The sequence below is a fragment of the Pantherophis guttatus genome, chromosome 7, assembly GCF_059756535.1.
Source record: "Pantherophis guttatus breed Tessera chromosome 7, ASM5975653v1, whole genome shotgun sequence".
Classification (NCBI taxonomy): domain Eukaryota; kingdom Metazoa; phylum Chordata; class Lepidosauria; order Squamata; family Colubridae; genus Pantherophis; species Pantherophis guttatus.
Window position 1 is genome coordinate 74,562,596 of NC_142069.1, and position 20,780 is coordinate 74,583,375.

At 39.1% G+C, this 20,780-nt stretch overlaps 2 protein-coding genes and 1 long non-coding RNA gene across 5 annotated transcripts; all 3 read left to right on the plus strand.

The window, feature by feature from the left end:
* Window positions 1–4,334: 4,334 nt before the first annotated feature.
* LOC148112934 (uncharacterized) lies at window positions 4,335–8,882 on the plus strand. Of its 3 annotated transcripts, none has more exons than XM_087874248.1 (10): window positions 4,384–4,482; window positions 4,699–4,877; window positions 5,337–5,497; window positions 6,046–6,110; window positions 6,287–6,392; window positions 6,495–6,590; window positions 6,718–6,798; window positions 7,046–7,127; window positions 7,612–7,922; window positions 8,039–8,882. In XM_087874248.1, exons 2-5 carry the CDS (start codon window positions 4,754–4,756, stop codon window positions 6,351–6,353), a joined length of 417 nt encoding a protein of 138 aa, XP_087730374.1. In that variant the 5' UTR covers window positions 4,384–4,482; window positions 4,699–4,753; the 3' UTR covers window positions 6,354–6,392; window positions 6,495–6,590; window positions 6,718–6,798; window positions 7,046–7,127; window positions 7,612–7,922; window positions 8,039–8,882. The 3 variants fall into 2 exon arrangements, with proteins under 3 accessions (XP_087730376.1, XP_087730374.1, XP_087730377.1); XM_087874250.1 differs by having other exon boundaries at window positions 4,335–4,413.
* Window positions 8,883–13,125: 4,243 nt separating this feature from the next.
* LOC148112935 (uncharacterized) lies at window positions 13,126–13,623 on the plus strand. The gene is made up of 2 exons (XR_015729010.1): window positions 13,126–13,204; window positions 13,490–13,623. It is a non-coding gene; the product is annotated as an uncharacterized LOC148112935 (long non-coding RNA).
* Window positions 13,624–13,878: 255 nt separating this feature from the next.
* LOC132710563 (uncharacterized) lies at window positions 13,879–17,673 on the plus strand. Its single transcript, XM_087874330.1, has 9 exons — window positions 13,879–13,912; window positions 14,128–14,288; window positions 14,837–14,901; window positions 15,078–15,183; window positions 15,286–15,381; window positions 15,509–15,589; window positions 15,837–15,918; window positions 16,403–16,713; window positions 16,830–17,673. Exons 1-8 carry the CDS (start codon window positions 13,879–13,881, stop codon window positions 16,426–16,428), a joined length of 651 nt encoding a protein of 216 aa, XP_087730456.1. The 3' UTR covers window positions 16,429–16,713; window positions 16,830–17,673.
* The last annotated feature ends 3,107 nt before the right edge of the window (window positions 17,674–20,780 follow it).

The following is a 20,780-nucleotide window of genomic DNA, read 5'->3' on the forward strand; positions in this document are numbered from 1 at the left end:
CCTTGAGTATAACTGAACTGAAGTTTTAAACAGTCAGGGAAAATAAGCCCATGGATTCGTTGATAAATGTTACTTTTTTTTAAAGTAATGTCTTAATAACCCTAAGGAATGTTTTATAAAAAGTTGTAAAGACCCCCCAAAACAAACATTTGTTGATTTGTTTGTTTTCAAAGCTTTCTATGTATATCTATCCCCCAAAAGAATAAGATGATAATAAACCTAAAGAATGCTTTAGGTTTATTATTAAGCCTCCTATACTACAACCTCTTACAATAGTAGACAACACAGTATCAACAATAGAGACCTTCAAGTTTCTAGGTTCCATCATATCGCAAGACTTAAAATGGACACCTAACATCAAAAAAGTCATCGAAAAAGCACAACAAAGAATGTTCTTTTTGCGCCAACTCAGAAAGCTTAGACTGCCCAAGGAGCTGCTGATCCCGTTCTACAGAGGAAGTATGGAGTCTGTCATCTGCACCTCTATAACTGTCTGGTTTGACTCTGTGACCAAACAAGACAGACACAGACTTCAACGGAGAATTAGAAGTGAGCAAAAACAATTGCTATCAGGCTGCCTTCCATTGAGCACCTGTATACTGCACGAGTCAAAAAGAGGACTGTGAAAATATCTACAGACTCCTCACATCATGGGCATAAATTGTTTCATCTTCTACCCTCAAAAGGATGTTATAGGGCATTGCAGACCAGAGAAACTAGACACAAGGACATTTTCCACCCCACCCCAACCCCCACATGCCATCACTCTGCTAAACAACTTGTTGGAAGAAATATCCATCCGTTCAGTTCCAAGTGGGGAGAAAGACACTGGAAACACGGAGGCTGATTGGAAAGATGGTTTATAGATGAAGCAGAACCACTTGTGATTCTGGGCAGCTGACAAAATGGAGTTGGGAGTAGGTGGGGTTTTATATCTTCTTTGAGCTTTGTATTTGAGCTTCCTGTTCCTGTGCAAGAACATGTCCTTTAATTTTCTATTGGCTGTTGTCAGATTCCTATGGGGTCATGTAGGGGTTATGTTGGGGTCATAGCTGGCTCTATAGGCAAACGAGGAACTGCAAATCTTAGGTGCTTGTCTGAGCTAATCTGGTCAACCTCTGGCTTATTGTTTATCTGAGCTCCCAGGTGAAGATTGGACTGCTCTGAGATGGTGCAATGAAGGGACTTGTCTTCTGAAAGGGTGTTGGGGAATTCCTATTGTGCCTAATGACTTTTGTCCTGTGTTGGATCTTGGGTGAGGAGCTGCTTCTAATCCTATCATTCTGCCTTTGTTAACTGTCAAACTTTGCTGCAAGGAGTTTTGAAATATTCTGTCACAAATAAATTTGTGCCTGCAGTAATTGCTTTGCTTATGAATAGAGGCATCTAAATAGTTGGGTTGTTCTTTCAATAAGCTGTAAAGTACTGGCATCTGCTGTGGGCCATTAAGAAAGACTTGGGGGGCTGCTTCTTGCCTCTAATAAACATGTTTCTCCATTTCTCATTTAGGGAAATATAAAATTCTGCCTTTTTAATATTCCCGAAAATATTTCATTCTTCTTGGTTGGGGGGGGTAGGTGCTAATTCCCACAACACTGTTAAACTATTTATTAAAGCTGTATTTTTATTGTTGTTGTTGTTGTTGTTGTTGTTGTTGTTGTTGTTATTATTATTATTATTATTATTATTATTATTATTATTACTATTTATTGGTTAATCTTTAGTGAGATTCACAGCCTTTGAGGCTGGTTAATAGCTCAGCAGCTCGAGTCCTAACCAAGGACCTACGAACTGTTAAGGTATCGTCGGAGGATGTAAGCTGTTCCGAGTAAGGTGGTTTTTTGTAGAGTCAAAATGTTCAAGTCCGGCAAATTTAGAATTTCTAAATATTATTATTATTATTATTATTATTATTATTATTATTATTATTATTATTATTATTATTATTATTATTATTATTATTATTCTCATCTTTCTTATTACCGATCTTCTTTTCTACTTACGACTATGACTTTGTAGTTTGTATCTTTCCGATTTATATTGGTTTATTTAGTTTCCTAGTATGATTTATGTTGATTGCTTATTTTGTATCCTATGACTATCACTAAGTGTTGTATCTTACAATTTATGAGAAATGCATTTTTCTGATGTCTATGATGATGATTTATCACTTATAGCTTTTATGTACACTAAGAACTTATGTACCGAAGACAAATTCCTTGTGTATCCAATCACACTTAGCCAATAAAGAATTCTATTCTATTCTATTCTATTCTATTCTATTCTATTCTATTCTATTCTATTCTATTCTATTCTATTCTATTCTATTCTATTCTATTCTATCCTATCCTATCCTATCCTATCCTATTCTATTCTATTCTATTCTATTCTATTCTATTCTATTCAGATAAAAGACAGAGAAAGACCATGTAGAGCAGGAAGTTAAAGGCAAGGAAAGTGTTGAAGGAAGGTGCTAAGACTGAAGGTAGAGTCCCCAAAATTAGACCAGATACAGGTCCTCATCCATCCTCTGTGAATGTGGTTCACAAATAGTCTAAAAATGGTGAGAGAGTAAGTGGCGAGGGTGGGGGGAAGAGACGAAAGAAATGATTGGGAATAAGAGCCAAAAAAGAATACACAGAATAACACAAAATACACAGAATAAGATAGTTGGTGTTTCCATGTTGGGAACTTGAATTTGTAGGAAAGGTAAAAACAAAAGTTTTAAGACAAATAACTTCTTTTTCAATGTGGTAGATGTAATAATATTACCAAATGCCTAGATTAGAATTAACAACTATTATTCTCTGTGATTCCCAATATGATTGGGGGGGGGAGAGAAAAAGAAAAGATTGTAAAACGGGGCAAAATGGAAGCATTTACATATCCAAATCTGGTGGAGTTTGAAAAAATAGTCACATATAAAGACATTTTTGACACTGAAGGGAAATTAAAATCTAAGCAAGAATTGGAAGTTGAGGGTATTAAATTATCATGGTGGCTTCAATTGCAAAAACAATCTAGATATGATAAAGACATGAAAATGTACAGCCTTTATAAAGGACAGACAGCCTTCAATCAGATATTGTTGAATTCTGATGAAAAACTAATTAAGAAAATATCTAATTTTTTTACTAAATCGGAAAATGGAGGATGAACAAGTAAGAGACAAAATGATGCACTGGGCAAAAAACTTTAATCATAATATAGAATAAGAGAAATGGCAAAACTTATCAGAAAGAAACAATCAATTAACAATGGCAACTTCTTCTAAGGAAAACTTATATAAAATGTTTTATAGATGGTATCTACCACCTGCTAAGTTAGTTATAATGTTTAAAAATATGTCTAACAAATATTGGAAATGTAACCAAAAGACAGGCACATATTACCACATGTGGTGGACCTGTGTTAAAGGAAAAAAAAAAAGAGGGCAAAAATATATAAGTGGGTAGAAAAGATGATAGGAAAACATGTAGATTTTAAACCTGAACTTTTTCTATTAGGTATAACACCAGAAAAAATTGATAAATAAAAATTGTATTTAATATTGCATTATTAATAGCAGCAAGGATTATACTTGCACAATACTGGAAAAATGAAGAAATACCACGAGACAAAAAAATAATTGGGAAGATACTGGATTGTGCAGAAATGGACAGACTTACATTGAAGATTAAACAAAAAGAAGATACAGAATATTATCAAAGAGGGAACTCATTCTACCAGTGGTTGGAAAAATGGGGTGGAGAATAAGAATGTAATTTGTACGGCTAAGGAAATAAAATCATCCAGACAACACAATGTTTATTAACCACTAACAAAATGTAAACAATAGCAAATCAACAAAACTTTAAAAAAAATAGATTGGCATGCAGAAAAAGGTATCTGCACCGAAGCAGATAGAACAGAGGGAGCTGACTCTAGACCCAGCAGAGTTCACACACACAAACATACACACAAACACAAACACACACACACACACACACACACACAAACACACACACACACACACACACACACAGACACACACACACACACACACAAAAAGCTTGCAACACAACTGATTTTGACTGGAAGTTGACCAGAAGCTGCATTGGTGAGCCTTGCTTAGTCAGAGAGCTTAATGGAGCTCCTGTAGAAAAAGGCAGGCTACATACAAAGAGCTTTGGCTTCTGTAGCAAAAGGTGAGAAAGAGGCAGCTTGAGAGATTTGTTAGTAGGTTCCTAGAGATCTTTGGCTGCCAACAGTGTATGCAGAAAAGGTGGAGCAGATCCTTTGGTAGATCCCAAAGGAGGCCTTCAGCCCTCTGGGAATTCTAGTGGCTGTAGGAGGTCATCCAGACATCCATACAGGGTCAAAGGTCACCAACTGCCAGTTGTCACTGAGCAGAGCCAAGATGTTTTCGAAGACGTAAGTAGGTCTTCAGAAGGGCTGCTCTAAAGAGCTTCTCCATGTCTTTTCTTGTTTGGGAGGTGGAAGGTTTGTCCATGAGCCTTTGCCCTGGGATGGGGAAATGGAGAGGGGGAAGGTAGAGGAGAAGGGAAGGGAGGCCCTCAGGACTGGGCTCCTTCCCAGAGATTTACACAGAAGGAGCTTCTCTCTTTGCCCAGATGCTCCCTCTGTCCCAGACACAGAGCAGGTAGAGCAAGTGGAGTCTGGAAAAGGGGTTTTACTCCCTTCCATTCCTTTTCTTAGGTTCCTGAGATTTCGAAAATGTTGCAGAGAAATCTTCCAATGCTGTTGGGGGAGAATGAGAAGGAATGCCAGGCCAGCCAGTCCTTCAACCTCCACCTTGGAAGACGCAACAAATCTGTCTGGCCGAAGAAAAACGAAAATCACGATAGATATTGAGCTCCATAAAGTGGAGCAGCACGGTGAGTACACACTTTGGATTGAAGGGGATGGAGAGGGAAAGGGAAGGAGCTCCTTTCGGAGTAGACTCCTCTCTGTAGGCATCTAGAGAAGCCAATTCTGCCTCTTCCTATACTTGAGGTTGCACTTAGGGGCTGGGCAGAACCAAATTGCTCCTGCTCCTCATGCAGCTTCTGAATCCACATTAACTTTCCATAAATTGTTCTGCTTCCATGAGACTCTTCTGGGAAACTTCACATTTGCTGAGTGGAGCCTATCTCTATCCTGGGAACTGGGGAGGGGGGATATAAAGAATGCAATAGGTCTTTCCCCTAAAAGAGACATAGCCAGCAACCACAAAAGCCTTTGAATTGGGTCTCCGAGGGAAGGATGCTGCAAAGGGCTGATTTTAGTGTCTTTCCTTCATCTGGAGGAGATCTAAAATTTTGCTCTGATTCCACCCTCTGTGTCTCCTTTCCCAGGTTTCCCTCCAAAGGACAGCCGAGGGAAAGAGAAGGTCCTCTTCGAGAGGAAGGACCTTTTCCAAGCAGCGCAATCAGAGCTGGCCTGTATAAGAAGAGACCAGGAAATAAGCCAATATTTGCGCCAAGTGGTCTCTGAGAGGAGGAGAGAGACGCAAATAGTAGGTACCCCTTGGAAGTAGAGGTTTCTTTCGCTGGGCTTTGCCTCCGGGTTTCAAACCCACTCTTTTTTGGCCCAATCTCAGTGTGGGGCAAAAGATTCCTTAGGATGGACAGAGTCTCAGAAGGGTTCAAGCTTTCCTTGTAAAAGGAAGCGCACTGGGGATTCTGGGAAAGTCCGTTGCCCTGACTGACAGCCGAACTCCTTTCAGTTGCACAGGAGCATCGCCTAATCCAGGTCCTCAGTGTGATCACTGCACTGTTTCACCTTAAGAAAAATGTGCAAATGAGGGTCCCAGTGCCCAGAAATAAAAATGTGATGGGGAGGGGGTGAGTTAAGGATGATGGGGAGATATGAGAGGGAAAGGGAGAGGAGGAAAGCTACTGTGAATTCTCAGAAAGTTTACCAAAAGCTCAAAAGGACCCTTTGGACTGAAAGGTGAGCTGTTGCAGCAACATATCAGGTTAAAACAGGCTGGGACAAAGATGTTCTGGAGCAACTTAGTTGAGCTTGACTTTTCTGATTGTCTCCTCTTTTGTTTCCTGGCAGGCTCTGTTGCAGGAGCACAGCTTTGTCAATGGATTAGCTGCATTGCTGGAAATGTATGATCTCAGGTCAGTCTATTGTTTCTTTTATAGTGGGTGAGAAAAGTCTTTTTGGGGTACTCAGTCATTAAGAAGGGGGAGGGCATTCAGTTGAGCCAGCTTATCCTATTCTTGTGGGAAAAATGGAACGGAGGCTTGCTCATTAATATGGGCACTAATGTCTCTTCCTTCTTTTAATCCCACAGCAAGATAACACCAGAAAGAGATGAACCAATAGAATCCATGCTGATGGACATTTCCAGTTTTTATTGAATGGCTACCCTGGATGCAGAGGAGGAAGATCTTTCTGAGGTACCACTTTAACCAACATTTCTGGGATTTCCTTCCTAGTGTTGCATGGATGGGAAAATGTTCTTCAAAAGAAAGAGCACCATCTCTTATGTTTCCTTTCAGGTGGAGAAGAAGTTGCTGGAGGAGGCCTTTGGCCTAACAATGAGGAACCTACTCCGACAATCTCCCACGACAGAACAGTTTGTTTTCATTCTGAAGGTAAGGGTCCAGAAGTTCCATGGTAGTTCGAAGGAACACTACCACAGATTGCACAAGTGTGTTTCGGCAGCAAGATTCTTGATTCTCAGAAATGAGAAAACATCTCTTTTCTTTGTCAATTCCACAGAACTTGGACCCACGTGGGAAACTCTTTTTGCCGGCGATAAACCAGCTCCTGTCCTGTGGAAACCATCATCCCAGGATAGATGTACGTAGCAGAATTAAATTAACATAAATTGTAGCCTTTGAGTCCCCCACAGCTCTTGGGACCACACCCTCAAATAATCTCCCTCTTGGTGCCAGAGAGAGTGCAGGGGGGTCTTTTTCCTCTCATTCCACCTGAGGAAATTCTGGGAAGGATATCTTGCTAGTAATATGTGAGTGATGGGTCAAGGGAAGGAGAATTACTCTCCAAGAACCTTGGCAACACGGTGAGGCATTTCTTTTTCTTACAGCTCGATCAAGTCCAGCAGGCTTTCCCTGATGTTCCCAGGGAAATCTGGCAGGCTGGAACCACCTACGAAAACATCAATGAAGGTAACTTTCTTGAGAACACTAAGGGGAGGGGGGAGGGTTACTTATGACCTGTCCTCTTAGTTACGACAGTCACATCAACCGTACACTAATTTCATCACATTTCGAGTAGTTGGCAAGAAGTTCAAATTTACAATCCTTTGCAGCATCCAATGGTTACGTGATTGCAGTTTGAGATATTTTCATTGTTTTAAGACAAAAAAAAAAGGAAGAAACCAGCCACTGGATAATCTGCATTTGGATTTACCACCACGTGATTCACTTAACAATTGTTGTAAAAACAATTGTGAAATAGAATCCGGTCATGTGGCAACTTGATTTAAAACTGTAATGACTGATCATGCAGAGTTTGATCTCCCTTGTTGTCATAAATTGAGGACAACTCCCATAGATCGAAAACCTGTATATGTTTTCCAGCTGTGTAGCAAACAGATCAAATTTCAACATCTGTTTCTTTCAATTTTCCTCACCTTTTATTTCCATGCAGGAGACCTAGAAATAGAGGAGTTGTGACCTCCACCCTTCGCCGTTGAGCCACCTATGAAGAAAAGCTACCATCTCAGGAAATGGCCCTTTGGTTCTTCCTTCTATCAATTGCATATATTATGTATAATAGTTGAATTTGATCTGTTAAAACTTCTGACTGTATAATAATTGTTGGTATCTGTGTTTGTAGATCACTGGAAGATCAGAACTCCCTCCTGCTGAAGTTTCCCTTGGGGTTTGGAAGATGGCACTGGGGCTGAAGATGCTGTGGAGCAGACGCCGACCATCATCGTTTTTAATATGCTGCAGCAGGTTGGTAGTATGCAGGGTTGGACTAAGAGATGGTTCCGTTTCTGCAAATGTGGGGTTTTGTTCTCTCAAGCCTATGGTTGATTCTGCTTTCTGCCCTGTGATTTGTCTCTTCTTAGGCTGGGTAGCAGCTTGGACAGAATTCCACGCTGTTCCTGTAATGGTCCTGCTTGCTTGGACCATCACCCGGCTGGATCAACATCTCCCCAGGATAGAAGAACAACGAAACACAGATGGATGGACTTGAGTTTTTAATGACAGTGTTTATTTCTTGTATCTATGGGACACTTATATGTCTCCAGCTATATGCCACCATTGAAGGCAAACACAAGGCAAAGAAGACAGAAGTTTAGTCAAAGGTGTTACCTTCAGACTCTCAAGATTCCGTTAATGTAGCCTTACAATAAGGTCGAATTAGCCCATTTAGTCGTATTTCCTGTCTCGTTTCCCTTGGAGGACTGACACAATGTCTGCAGGTTGTTGGAATTGTGTGTGTGTGTGTGTGTGTGTGTGTGTGTGTGTGTGTGAAGCCTCCCAGGTAAACAGACAGGAAACGTGCCTAAAAGTGCTAATTCGACCTTATTTTAAGGCTACATTAACAGAACCTTGAAAGTCTGAAAGTAGCCCTTTTGACTGAATTTCTATCTTCTTTATCTTATGTTTCCTTAAATGGGTGGCATATAAATGTCCCATAGATAGAATGTATGTATATGTTTATTTATTGTATTTTGCTTGTCGTATTCTGTTTTTAATTGTATAATTGATTTTATGATTGTTTGCTCCCCATTGTCCCTTGTTTGACATAGGCCCCTCTACAAATTGGATAAATAAATAAGTATACTTTGAATATTTTTCCTTCACTTGTTTTCCTTGCTCTTTTTTTTAATTTCATTATTTTTTTAAATCTGTATTTGTATTTTGGTTATTTCATTTCCAAATATAAATAAAGGTACAATATAAGTCTGTCTTTTGTGGAAAATTCTTTATTGCATCCATCAAAACCTTGAGTATAACTGAACTGAAGTTTTAAACAGTCAGGGAAAATAAGCCCATGGATTCGTTGATAAATGTTACTTTTTTTTAAAGTAATGTCTTAATAACCCTAAGGAATGTTTTATAAAAAGTTGTAAAGACCCCCCAAAACAAACATTTGTTGATTTGTTTGTTTTCAAAGCTTTCTATGTATATCTATCCCCCAAAAGAATAAGATGATAATAAACCTAAAGAATGCTTTAGGTTTATTATTAAGCCTCCTATACTACAACCTCTTACAATAGTAGACAACACAGTATCAACAATAGAGACCTTCAAGTTTCTAGGTTCCATCATATCGCAAGACTTAAAATGGACACCTAACATCAAAAAAGTCATCGAAAAAGCACAACAAAGAATGTTCTTTTTGCGCCAACTCAGAAAGCTTAGACTGCCCAAGGAGCTGCTGATCCCGTTCTACAGAGGAAGTATGGAGTCTGTCATCTGCACCTCTATAACTGTCTGGTTTGACTCTGTGACCAAACAAGACAGACACAGACTTCAACGGAGAATTAGAAGTGAGCAAAAACAATTGCTATCAGGCTGCCTTCCATTGAGCACCTGTATACTGCACGAGTCAAAAAGAGGACTGTGAAAATATCTACAGACTCCTCACATCATGGGCATAAATTGTTTCATCTTCTACCCTCAAAAGGATGTTATAGGGCATTGCAGACCAGAGAAACTAGACACAAGGACATTTTCCACCCCACCCCAACCCCCACATGCCATCACTCTGCTAAACAACTTGTTGGAAGAAATATCCATCTGGTTCAGTTCCAAGTGGGGAGAAAGACACTGGAAACACGGAGGCTGATTGGAAAGATGGTTTATAGATGAAGCAGAACCACTTGTGATTCTGGGCAGCTGACAAAATGGAGTTGGGAGTAGGTGGGGTTTTATATCTTCTTTGAGCTTTGTATTTGAGCTTCCTGTTCCTGTGCAAGAACATGTCCTTTAATTTTCTATTGGCTGTTGTCAGATTCCTATGGGGTCATGTAGGGGTTATGTTGGGGTCATAGCTGGCTCTATAGGCAAAAGAGGAACTGCAAATCTTAGGTGCTTGTCTGAGCTAATCTGGTCAACCTCTGGCTTATTGTTTATCTGAGCTCCCAGGTGAAGATTGGACTGCTCTGAGATGGTGCAATGAAGGGACTTGTCTTCTGAAAGGGTGTTGGGGAATTCCTATTGTGCCTAATGACTTTTGTCCTGTGTTGGATCTTGGGTGAGGAGCTGCTTCTAATCCTATCACTCTGCCTTTGTTAGCTGTCAAACTTTGCTGCAAGGAGTTTTGAAATATTCTGTCTCAAATAAATTTGTGCCTGCAGTAATTGCTTTGCTTATGAATAGAGGCATCTAAATAGTTGGGTTGTTCTTTCAATAAGCTGTAAAGTACTGGCATCTGCTGTGGGCCATTAAGAAAGACTTGGGGGGCTGCTTCTTGCCTCTAATAAACATGTTTCTCCATTTCTCATTTAGGGAAATATAAAATTCTGCCTTTTTAATATTCCCGAAAATATTTCATTCTTCTTGGTTGGGGGGGTAGGTGCTAATTCCCACAACACTGTTAAACTATTTATTAAAGCTGTATTTTTATTATTGTTGTTGTTGTTGTTATTATTATTATTATTATTATTATTATTATTTATTGGTTAATCTTTAGTGAGATTCACAGCCTTTGAGGCTGGTTAATAGCTCAGCAGCTCGAGTCCTAATCAAGGACCTACGAACTGTTAAGGTATTGTCGGAGGATGTAAGCTGTTCCGAGTAAGGTGGTTTTTTGTAGAGTCAAAAAGTTCAAGTCCGGCAAACTTAGAATTTCTAAATATTATTATTATTATTATTATTATTATTATTATTATTATTATTATCATCATCTTTCTTATTACCGATCTTCTTTTCTACTTACGACTATGACTTTGTAGTTTGTATCTTTCCGATTTATATTGGTTTATTTAGTTTCCTAGTATGATTTATGTTGATTGCTTATTTTGTATCCTATGACTATCACTAAGTGTTGTATCTTACAATTTATGAGAAATGCATTTTTCTGATGTCTATGATGATGATTTATCACTTATAGCTTTTATGTACACTAAGAACTTATGTACCGAAGACAAATTCCTTGTGTATCCAATCACACTTAGCCAATAAAGAATTCTATTCTATTCTATTCTATTCTATTCTATTCTATTCTATTCTATTCTATTCTATTCTATTCTATTCTATTCTATTCTATCCTATTCTATTCTATTCTATTCAGATAAAAGACAGAGAAAGACCATTTAGAGCAGGAAGTTAAAGGCAAGGAAAGTGTTGAAGGAAGGTGCTAAGACTGAAGGTAGAGTCCCCAAAATTAGACCAGATACAGGTCCTCATCCATCCTCTGTGAATGTGGTTCACAAATAGTCTAAAAATGGTGAGAGAGTAAGTGGCGAGGGTGGGGGGAAGAGACGAAAGAAATGATTGGGAATAAGAGCCAAAAAAGAATACACAGAATAACACAAAATACACAGAATAAGATAGTTGGTGTTTCCATGTTGGGAACTTGATTTTGTAGGAAACGTAAAAACAAAAGTTTTAAGACAAATAACTTCTTTTTCAATGTGGTAGATGTAATAATATTACCAAATGCCTAGATTAGAATTAACAATTATTATTCTCTGTGATTCCCAATATGATTGGGGGGAAGGGAGAGAAAAAGAAAAGATTGTAAAACGGGGCAAAATGGAAGCATTTACATATCCAAATCTGGTGAAGTTTGAAAAAATAGTCACATATAAAGACATTTTTGACACTGAAGGGAAATTAAAATCTAAGCAAAAATTGGAAGTTGAGGGTATTAAATTATCATGGTGGCTTCAATTGCAAAAACAATCTAGATATGATAAAGACATGAAAATGTACAGCCTTTATAAAGGACAGACAGCCTTCAATCAGATAATGTTGAATTCTGATGAAAAACTAATTAAGAAAATATCTAATTTTTTTACTAAATCGGAAAATGGAGGATGAACAAGTAAAAGACAAAATGATGCACTGGGCAAAAAACTTTAGACATAATATAGAATAAGAGAAATGGCAAAACTTATCAGAAAGAAACAATCAATTAACAATGGCAACTTCTTCTAAGGAAAACTTATATAAAATGTTTTATAGATGATATCTACCACCTGCTAAGTTAGTTATAATGTTTAAAAATATGTCTAACAAATATTGGAAATGTAACCAAAAGACAGGCACATATTACCACATGTGGTGGACCTGTGTTAAAGGAAAAAAAAAAAAGAGGGCAAAAATATATAAGTGGGTAGAAAAGATGATAGGAAAACATGTAGATTTTAAACCTGAACTTTTTCTATTAGTTATAACACCAGAAAAAATTGATAAATAAAAATTGTATTTAATATTGCATTATTAATAGCAGCAAGGATTATACTTGCACAATACTGGAAAAATGAAGAAATACCACGAGACAAAAAAATAATTGGGAAGATACTGGATTGTGCAGAAATGGACAGACTTACATTGAAGATTAAACAAAAAGAAGATACAGAATATTATCAAAGAGGGAACTCATTCTACCAGTGGTTGGAAAAATGGGGTGGAGAATAAGAATGTAATTTGTACGGCTAAGGAAATAAAATCATCCAGACAACACAATGTTTATTAACCACTAACAAAATGTAAACAATAGCAAATCAACAAAACTTTAAAAAAATTAGATTGGCATGCAGAAAAAGGTATTTGCACCGAAGCAGATAGAACAGAGGGAGCTGACTCTAGACCCAGCAGAGTTCACACACACAAACATACACATAAAACACACACACACACACACAAACACACACACACACACGCACACACACACACACACACACAGACACAAAGCTTGCAACACAACTGATTTTGACTGGAAGTTGACCAGAAGCTGCATTGGTGAGCCTTGCTTAGTCAGAGAGCTTAATGGAGCTCCTGTAGAAAAAGGCAGGCTACATACAAAGAGCTTTGGCTTCTGTAGCAAAAGGTGAGAAAGAGGCAGCTTGAGAGATTTGTTAGTAGGTTCCTAGAGATCTTTGGCTGCCAACAGTGTATGCAGAAAAGGTGGAGCAGATCCTTTGCTAGATCCCAAAGGAGGCCTTCAGATCTCTGGGAATTCTAGTGGCTGTAGGAGGTCATCCAGACATCCATACAGGGTCAAAGGTCACCAACTGCCAGTTGTCACTGAGCAGAGCCAAGATGTTTTCGAAGACGTAAGTAGGTCTTCAGAAGGGCTGCTCTAAAGAGCTTCTCCATGTCTTTTCTTGTTTGGGAGGTGGAAGGTTTGTCCATGAGCCTTTGCCCTGGAATGGGGAAATGGAGAGGGGGAAGGTAGAGGAGAAGGGAAGGGAGGCCCTCAGGACTGGGCTCCTTCCCAGAGATTTACACAGAAGGAGCTTCTCTCTTTGCCCAGATGCTCCCTCTGTCCCAGACACAGAGCAGGTAGAGCAAGTGGAGTCTGGAAAAGGGGTTTTACTCCCTTCCATTCCTTTTCTTAGGTTCCTGAGATTTCGAAAATGTTGCAGAGAAATCTTCCAATGCTGTTGGGGGAGAATGAGAAGGAATGCCAGGCCAGCCAGTCCTTCAACCTCCACCTTGGAAGACGCAACAAATCTGTCTGGCCGAAGAAAAACGAAAATCACGATAGATATTGAGCTCCATAAAGTGGAGCAGCACGGTGAGTACACACTTTGGGTTGAAGGGGATGGAGAGGGAAAGGGAAGGAGCTCCTTTCGGAGTAGACTCCTCTCTGTAGGCATCTAGAGAAGCCAATTCTGCCTCTTCCTATACTTGAGGTTGCACTTAGGGGCTGGGCAGAACCAAATTGCTCCTGCTCCTCATGCAGCTTCTGAATCCACATTAACTTTCCATAAATTGTTCTGCTTCCATGAGACTCTTCTGGGAAACTTCACATTTGCTGAGTGGAGCCTATCTCTATCCTGGGAACTGGGGAGGGGGGATATAAAGAATGCAATAGGTCTTTCCCCTAAAAGAGACATAGCCAGCAACCACAAAAGCCTTTGAATTGGGTCTCCGAGGGAAGGATGCTGCAAAGGGCTGATTTTAGTGTCTTTCCTTCATCTGGAGGAGATCTAAAATTTTGCTCTGATTCCACCCTCTGTGTCTCCTTTCCCAGGTTTCCCTTCAAAGGACAGCCGAGGGAAAGAGAAGGTCCTCTTCGAGAGGAAGGACCTTTTCCAAGCAGCGCAATCAGAGCTGGCCTGTATAAGAAGAGACCAGGAAATAAGCCAATATTTGCGCCAAGTGGTCTCTGAGAGGAGGAGAGAGACGCAAATAGTAGGTACCCCTTGGAAGTAGAGGTTTCTTTCGCTGGGCTTTGCCTCCGGGTTTCAAACCCACTCTTTTTTGGCCCAATCTCAGTGTGGGGCAAAAGATTCCTTAGGATGGACAGAGTCTCAGAAGGGTTCAAGCTTTCCTTGTAAAAGGAAGCGGACTGGGGATTCTGGGAAAGTCCGTTGCCCTGACTGACAGCCGAACTCCTTTCAGTTGCACAGGAGCATCGCCTAATCCAGGTCCTCAGTGTGATCACTGCACTGTTTCACCTTAAGAAAAATGTGCAAATGAGGGTCCCAGTGCCCAGAAATAAAAATGTGATGGGGAGGGGGTGAGTTAAGGATGATGGGGAGATATGAGAGGGAAAGGGAGAGGAGGAAAGCTACTGTGAATTCTCAGAAAGTTTACCAAAAGCTCAAAAGGACCCTTTGGACTGAAAGGTGAGCTGTTGCAGCAACATATCAGGTTAAAACAGGCTGGGACAAAGATGTTCTGGAGCAACTTAGTTGAGCTTGACTTTTCTGATTGTCTCCTCTTTTGTTTCCTGGCAGGCTCTGTTGCAGGAGCACAGCTTTGTCAATGGATTAGCTGCATTGCTGGAAATGTATGATCTCAGGTCAGTCTATTGTTTCTTTTATAGTGGGTGAGAAAAGTCTTTTTGGGGTACTCAGTCATTAAGAAGGGGGAGGGCATTCAGTTGAGCCAGCTTATCCTATTCTTGTGGGAAAAATGGAACGGAGGCTTGCTCATTAATATGGGCACTAATGTCTCTTCCTTCTTTTAATCCCACAGCAAGATAACACCAGAAAGAGATGAACCAATAGAATCCATGCTGATGGATATTTCCAGTTTTTATTGGACGGCTACCCTGGATGCAGAGGAGGAAGATCTTTCTGAGGTACCACTTTAACCAACATTTCTGGGATTTCCTTCCTAGTGTTGCATGGATGGGAAAATGTTCTTCAAAAGAAAGAGCACCATCTCTTATGTTTCCTTTCAGGTGGAGAAGAAGTTGCTGGAGGAGGCCTTTGGCCTAACAATGAGGAACCTACTCCGACAATCTCCCACGACAGAACAGTTTGTTTTCATTCTGAAGGTAAGGGTCCAGAAGTTCCATGGTAGTTCGAAGGAACACTACCACAGATTGCACAAGTGTGTTTCGGCAGCAAGATTCTTGATTCTCAGAAATGAGAAAACATCTCTTTTCTTTGTCAATTCCACAGAACTTGGACCCACGTGGGAAACTCTTTTTGCCGGCGATAAACCAGCTCCTGTCCTGTGGAAACCATCATCCCAGGATAGATGTACGTAGCAAAATTAAATTAACATAAATTGTAGCCTTTGAGTCCCCCACAGCTCTTGGGACCACACCCTCAAATAATCTCCCTCTTGGTGCCAGAGAGAGTGCAGGGGGGTCTTTTTCCTCTCATTCCACCTGAGGAAATTCTGGGAAGGATATCTTGCTAGTAATATGTGAGTGATGGGTCAAGGGAAGGAGAATTACTCTCCAAGAACCTTGGCAACACGGTGAGGCATTTCTTTTTCTTACAGCTCGATCAAGTCCAGCAGGCTTTCCCTGATGTTCCCAGGGAAATCTGGCAGGCTGGAACCACCTACGAAAACATCAATGAAGGTAACTTTCTTGAGAACACTAAGGGGAGGGGGGAGGGTTACTTATGACCTGTCCTCTTAGTTACGACAGTCACATCAACCGTACACTAATTTCATGACATTTCGAGTAGTTGGCAAGAAGTTCAAATTTACAATCCTTTGCAGCATCCAATGGTTACGTGATTGCAGTTTGAGATATTTTCATTGTTTTAAGACAAAAAAAAAAGGAAGAAACCAGCCACTGGATAATCTGCATTTGGATTTACCACCACGTGATTCACTTAACAATTGTTGTAAAAACAATTGTGAAATAGAATCCGGTCATGTGGCAACTTGATTTAAAACTGTAATGACTGATCATGCAGAGTTTGATCTCCCTTGTTGTCATAAATTGAGGACAACTCCCATAGATCGAAAACCTGTATATGTTTTCCAGCTGTGTAGCAAACAGATCAAATTTCAACATCTGTTTCTTTCAATTTTCCTCACCTTTTATTTCCATGCAGGAGACCTAGAAATAGAGGAGTTGTGACCTCCACCCTTCGCCGTTGAGCCACCTATGAAGAAAAGCTACCATCTCAGGAAATGGCCCTTTGGTTCTTCCTTCTATCAATTGCATATATTATGTATAATAGTTGAATTTGATCTGTTAAAACTTCTGACTGTATAATAATTGTTGGTATCTGTGTTTGTAGATCACTGGAAGATCAGAACTCCCTCCTGCTGAAGTTTCCCTTGGGGTTTGGAAGATGGCACTGGGGCTGAAGATGCTGTGGAGCAGACGCCGACCATCATCGTTTTTAATATGCTGCAGCAGGTTGGTAGTATGCAGGGTTGGACTAAGAGATGGTTCCGTTTCTGCAAATGTGGGGTTTTGTTCTCTCAAGCCTATGGTTGATTCTGCTTTCTGCCCTGTGATTTGTCTCTTCTTAGGCTGGGTAGCAGCTTGGACAGAATTCCACGCTGTTCCTGTAACGGACCTGCTTGCTTGGACCATCACCCGGCTGGATCAACATCTCCCCAGGATAGAAGAACAACGAAACACAGATGGATGGACTTGAGTTTTTAATGACAGTGTTTATTTCTTGTATCTATGGGACACTTATATGTCTCCAGCTATATGCCACCATTGAAGGCAAACACAAGGCAAAGAAGACAGAAGTTTAGTCAAAGGTGTTACCTTCAGACTCTCAAGATTCCGTTAATGTAGCCTTACAATAAGGTCGAATTAGCCCATTTAGTCGTATTTCCTGTCTCGTTTCCCTTGGAGGACTGACACAATGTCTGAAGGTTGTTGGAATTGTGTGTGTGTGTGTGTGTGTGTGTGTGTGTGTGTGTGTGAAGCCTCCCAGGTAAACAGACAGGAAACGTGCCTAAAAGTGCTAATTCAACCTTATTTTAAGGCTACATTAACAGAACCTTGAAAGTCTGAAAGTAGCCCTTTTGACTGAATTTCTATCTTCTTTATCTTATGTTTCCTTAAATGGGTGGCATATAAATGTCCCATAGATAGAATGTATGTATATGTTTATTTATTGTATTTTGCTTGTCGTATTCTGTTTTTAATTGTATAATTGATTTTATGATTGTTTGCTACCCATTGTCCCTTGTTTGACATGGGCCCCTCTACAAATTGGATAAATAAATAAGTATACTTTGAATATTTTTCCTTCACTTGTTTTCCTTGCTCTTTTTTTTAATTTCATTATTTTTTTAAATCTGTATTTGTATTTTGGTTATTTCATTTCCAAATATAAATAAAGGTACAATATAAGTCTGTCTTTTGTGGAAAATTCTTTATTGCATCCATCAAAACCTTGAGTATAACTGAACTGAAGTTTTAAACAGTCAGGGAAAATAAGCCCATGGATTCGTTGATAAATGTTACTTTTTTTTAAAGTAATGTCTTAATAACCCTAAGGAATGTTTTATAAAAAGTTGTAAAGACCCCCCAAAACAAACATTTGTTGATTTGTTTGTTTTCAAAGCTTTCTATGTATATCTATCCCCCAAAAGAATAAGATGATAATAAACCTAAAGAATGCTTTAGGTTTATTATTAAGCCTCCTATACTACAACCTCTTACAATAGTAGACAACACAGTATCAACAATAGAGACCTTCAAGTTTCTAGGTTCCATCATATCGCAAGACTTAAAATGGACACCTAACATCAAAAAAGTCATCGAAAAAGCACAACAAAGAATGTTCTTTTTGCGCCAACTCAGAAAGCTTAGACTGCCCAAGGAGCTGCTGATCCCGTTCTACAGAGGAAGTATGGAGTCTGTCATCTGCACCTCTATAACTGTCTGGTTTGACTCTGTGACCAAACAAGACAGACACAGACTTCAACGGAGAATTAGAAGTGAGCAAAAACAATTGCTATCAGGCTGCCTTCCATTGAGCACCTGTATACTGCACGAGTCAAAAAGAGGACTGTGAAAATATCTACAGACTCCTCACATCATGGGCATAAATTGTTTCATCTTCTACCCTCAAAACGATGTTATAGGGCATTGCAGACCAGAGAAACTAGACACAAGGACATTTTCCACCCCACCCCAACCCCCACATGCCGTCACTCTGCTAAACAACTTGTTGGAAGAAATATCCATCTGGTTCAGTTCCAAGTGGGGAGAAAGACACTGGAAACACGGAGGCTGATTGGAAAGATGGTTTATAGATGAAGCAGAACCACTTGTGATTCTGGGCAGATGACAAAATGGAGTTGGGAGTAGGTGGGGTTTTATATCTTCTTTGAGCTTTGTATTTGAGCTTCCTGTTCCTGTGCAAGAACATGTCCTTTAATTTTCTATTGGCTGTTGTCAGATTCCTATGGGGTCATGTAGGGGTTATGTTGGGGTCATAGCTGGCTCTATAGGCAAAAGAGGAACTGCAAATCTTAGGTGCTTGTCTGAGCTAATCTGGTCAACCTCTGGCTTATTGTTTATCTGAGCTCCCAGGTGAAGATTGGACTGCTCTGAGATGGTGCAATGAAGGGACTTGTCTTCTGAAAGGGTGTTGGGGAATTCCTATTGTGCCTAATGACTTTTGTCCTGTGTTGGATCTTGGGTGAGGAGCTGCTTCTAATCCTATCACTCTGCCTTTGTTAGCTGTCAAACTTTGCTGCAAGGAGTTTTGAAATATTCTGTCTCAAATAAATTTGTGCCTGCAGTAATTGCTTTGCTTATGAATAGAGGCATCTAAATAGTTGGGTTGTTCTTTCAATAAGCTGTAAAGTACTGGCATCTGCTGTGGGCCATTAAGAAAGACTTGGGGGGCTGCTTCTTGCCTCTAATAAACATGTTTCTCCATTTCTCATTTAGGGAAATATAAAATTCTGCCTTTTTAATATTCCCGAAAATATTTCATTCTTCTTGGTTGGGGGGGTAGGTGCTAATTCCCACAACACTGTTAAACTATTTATTAAAGCTGTATTTTTATTATTGTTGTTGTTGTTGTTATTATTATTATTATTATTATTATTATTTATTGGTTAATCTTTAGTGAGATTCACAGCCTTTGAGGCTGGTTAATAGCTCAGCAGCTCGAGTCCTAACCAAGGACCTAGGAACTGTTAAGGTATCGTCGGAGGATGTAAGCTGTTCCGAGTAAGGTGGTTTTTTGTAGAGTCAAAAAGTTCAAGTCCGGCAAACTTAGAATTTCTAAATATTATTATTATTATTATTATTATTATTATTATTATTATTATTATTATTATTATTCTCATCTTTCTTATTACCGATCTTCTTTTATACTTACGACTATGACTTTGTAGTTTGTATCTTTCCGATTTATATTGGTTTATTTAGTTTCCTAGTATGATTTATGTTGATTGCTTATTTTGTATCCTATGACTATCACTAAGTGTTGTATCTTACAATTTATGAGAAATGCATTTTTCTGATGTCTATGATGATGATTTATCACTTATAGCTTTTATGTACACTAAGAACTTATGTACCGAAGACAAATTCCTTGTGTATCCAATCACACTTAGCCAATAAAGAATTCTATTCTATTCTATTCTATTCTATTCTATTCTATTCTATTCTATTCTATTCTATTCTATTCTATTCTATCCTATTCTATTCTATTCTATTCTATTCTATTCTATTCAGATAAAAGACAGAGAAAGACCATTTAGAGCAGGAAGTTAAAGGCAAGGAAAGTGTTGAAGGAAGGTGCTAAGACTGAAGGTAGAGTCCCCAAAATTAGACCAGATACAGGTCCTCATCCATCCTCTGTGAATGTGGTTCACAAATAGTCTAAAAATGGTGAGAGAGTAAGTGGCGAGGGTGGGGGGAAGAGACGAAAGAAATGATTGGGAATAAGAGCCAAAAAAGAATACACAGAATAACACAAAATACACAGAATAAGATAGTTGGTGTTTCCATGTTGGGAACTTGATTTTGTAGGAAACGTAAAAACAAAAGTTTTAAGACAAATAACTTCTTTTTCAATGTGGTAGATGTAATAATATTACCAAATGCCTAGATTAGAATTAACAATTATTATTCTCTGTGATTCCCAATATGATTGGGGGGAAGGGAGAGAAAAAGAAAAGATTGTAAAACGGGGCAAAATGGAAGCATTTACATATCCAAATCTGGTGAAGTTTGAAAAAATAGTCATATATAAAGACATTTTTGACACTGAAGGGAAATTAAAATCTAAGCAAGAATTGGAAGTTGAGGGTATTAAATTATCATGGTGGCTTCAATTGCAAAAACAATCTAGATATGATAAAGACATGAAAATGTACAGCCTTTATAAAGGACAGACAGCCTTCAATCAGATAATGTTGAATTCTGATGAAAAACTAATTAAGAAAATATCTAATTTTTTTACTAAATCGGAAAATGGAGGATGAACAAGTAAAAGA